Consider the following 2,527-nt stretch of genomic DNA (forward strand, 5'->3'; position numbering starts at 1 on the left):
ACAGTATTACAGTGTCAGTCAGGACACCAAACAGTACTTAACTCTGGTTTTTTTGAGACAGGGTCTCACGTAGCCTAGGCTGGCCCTGATTTTATTATTAGGTGGCTGAGGATGACACTGAATTATTGATCCTCTTGCCTTCATCTCCCAAGTGCTGGAATTATAGACATGTTCCACCATGCCAGGTTTAGGTCTGATAGTAGGTCGCAGAATTACCACTATGTAGATTCTGAGGTAGTTATCGGTATCCCAAGTTTAAACTTCAGTACTTTAATCTAAAAACTTCAAGAACATATCACACATTCTGTCCTTTTGAGACAGGGTCTCCTGTAGTCCCAGCTGGCCTGGAACTCCCTGTGTAGACCAGGCTGGCCTCCAACTCAGATCTGCCTGCCTCATCCTTTCAAAGTGTTGAGATTAAAAGACCTGAGCCACCACGCCCAGCTTTACATATCACACATTTTATTACAGAGAAAATAAAGCATCTAAAACCCAAAATCACACCTTATTTCAAGAAAAATATATAAATTGACATATCGAGGTAGGGTCTCTCTATGTAGCTCAAGCTAACCTTAAAGTTATTATGTAAAGTCCTTGCTGACTTTGAATTCTTGATCCTGCAACCTACTACGGGTATATGACAATACCTCCAGCTTAAGTTTGTTGTTTTTGCTAAATTGTAGCCTTTGAATTTTTATGAGCTTGTGTGGACTATCAGCATGAGGTTTAGAGCAAAAACAGAGAGAATCAAAGTGCATAACCCAAAGTGCATAACTCTGAGTCTCCCTTTTACAGTTAACGAAAGTGATCTCAGCTCTGACGCTGGCTAGTCCTGCAGGAGGCCTGTCTTTATCTTAGGTAGAGAAAACTTAGATGCAATTCTAAGTAACAAGGGCAAGTAAACACGGTGAGCGTAGCTGCACGAAAAGGCTCACAGCATGCCTACAACACCTAGCAGTACAGCAAGCCTGTTTCCCAGGCCTTGCACCACGGGTTGTGGCAGACAAAAGAATGGCTCTGTCCTCGCCCTTCCAATTCGAACATTAAACCAAGTATTAAACGGAGGGGGGCAAAAAAAACCTTGGGTGTAACAACTGTCCATTTGTGTTATACAAGTCAGCCCTGGCGATTCGAAGGAGTTTTAAACGAAGAGCAGGAGGGGCATACAAAAAAGGCAATCTAACATGGACGAGGAGGAGGCGTATTGGAGTGGAAAATGCCAAGTCGAGGACTGAACGTTGACTGCCGGGAAGCCGTCTCCAGGCTGAAGAAGTAAAGCGCCCATGGAGGACAGCCATCGAAGCCCCAGGAAGACCAATGGCCTGTGCGGCGAGTCGGTTTAACCGAAAGCAGGCTTCCAGCGCCTCCATTTGCTGGGCCCAGCGCGCCAGGCCAGAGCCGTGGGGGTGGGGCGAGGTCCGGGAAGGGGCGGGGCCTGCGCGCTCCACCTCCCTGATGCGCAGGCGCGGCGGCAGGGGGGGCGGGACGGCTATATTACGTGCGCGGCACCGCCCCTGCGAGAGGACGTTGCGTGCTCGCTCGCGCCAGGCGAGTCTCCGCGTCTTGCCTCGCGAACTCGGTGAAAGGAATTGGCGCCGTTCGACACCAGGCGGGTCCCCTCTGCAGCAGTCACCGTCTCCAGCCGCAGCCGCCGCCACCACAGGCCGAGGGAGCGGAGCCGAGGCGAACCAGCACCCAGCGGTGAACCGGGGCCCCCACCATGAGTTCTTCGCCTGTTAATGTAAAAAAGCTGAAGGTGTCGGAGCTGAAAGAGGAGCTCAAGAAGCGGCGCCTTTCCGACAAGGGCCTCAAGGCCGACCTCATGGATCGGCTCCAGGCTGCGCTGGACAACGAAGCCGGCGGCCGGCCCGCCATGGAACCCGGGAACGGCAGCCTCGACCTGGGCGGGGACTCGGCTGGGCGCTCGGGAACAGGCCTCGAGCAGGAGGCCGCGGCGGGCGGCGACGAGGAGGAGGAGGAGGAGGGCATTGCCGCGTTGGACGGCGACCAGATGGAGCTGGGAGAAGAGAACGGGGCGGCGGGGGCGGCTGACTCCGGCCCGATGGAAGAGGAGGAGGCCGCATCGGAGGACGAGAACGGCGACGACCAGGGCTTCCAGGAGGGGGAGGACGAGCTCGGCGACGAGGACGAGGGCGCGGGCGACGAGAACGGCCATGGGGAGCAGCAGTCCCAACCGCCGGCGGCGGCGCAGCCCCCGCAACAGCGCGGGGCCAAGGAGGCGGCGGGGAAGACCAGCGGCCCCACCTCACTGTTCGCGGTGACTGTGGCGCCGCCCGGGGCGAGGCAGGGCCAGCAGCAGACGGGAGGTAGGAAGGCGGAAGGCGGCGGTGGCCCCTGGGTTTGGGCGGCGGGTGGGTGCTGCGGTGTGGGTTGCGCGCGGCGGGGGTCCGCGTGGGGACCGTGCCCCAGGCCTGCCGGAGCCCCCGGGAGCGGGCAGCGGGGAAGCCCGGATTAGCCGAGTGGCCCGGGCCAGCGGTGACGGCGGCGGCGCCTCCATTATGTGGCT

General features: G+C 57.5%; 1 protein-coding gene across 1 annotated transcript in view; it reads left to right on the plus strand.

Moving 5' to 3' along the window:
* The first annotated feature begins 1,554 nt into the window (after window positions 1-1,554).
* The window catches only part of Hnrnpu (heterogeneous nuclear ribonucleoprotein U), a 9,421-nt gene continuing 8,448 nt past the window's right edge, over window positions 1,555-2,527 (plus strand). Inside the window, exon 1 of the mRNA XM_008849154.2 lies at window positions 1,555-2,327. Within this exon, the coding sequence (XP_008847376.1) occupies window positions 1,721-2,327 (607 nt within the window). The 5' untranslated portion in view covers window positions 1,555-1,720. The remainder of the gene's footprint in view (window positions 2,328-2,527) is intronic.

This window comes from Nannospalax galili, unplaced genomic scaffold (assembly GCF_000622305.1).
Source record: "Nannospalax galili isolate Female #2095 unplaced genomic scaffold, S.galili_v1.0 scaffold543, whole genome shotgun sequence".
NCBI lineage: Eukaryota > Metazoa > Chordata > Mammalia > Rodentia > Spalacidae > Nannospalax > Nannospalax galili.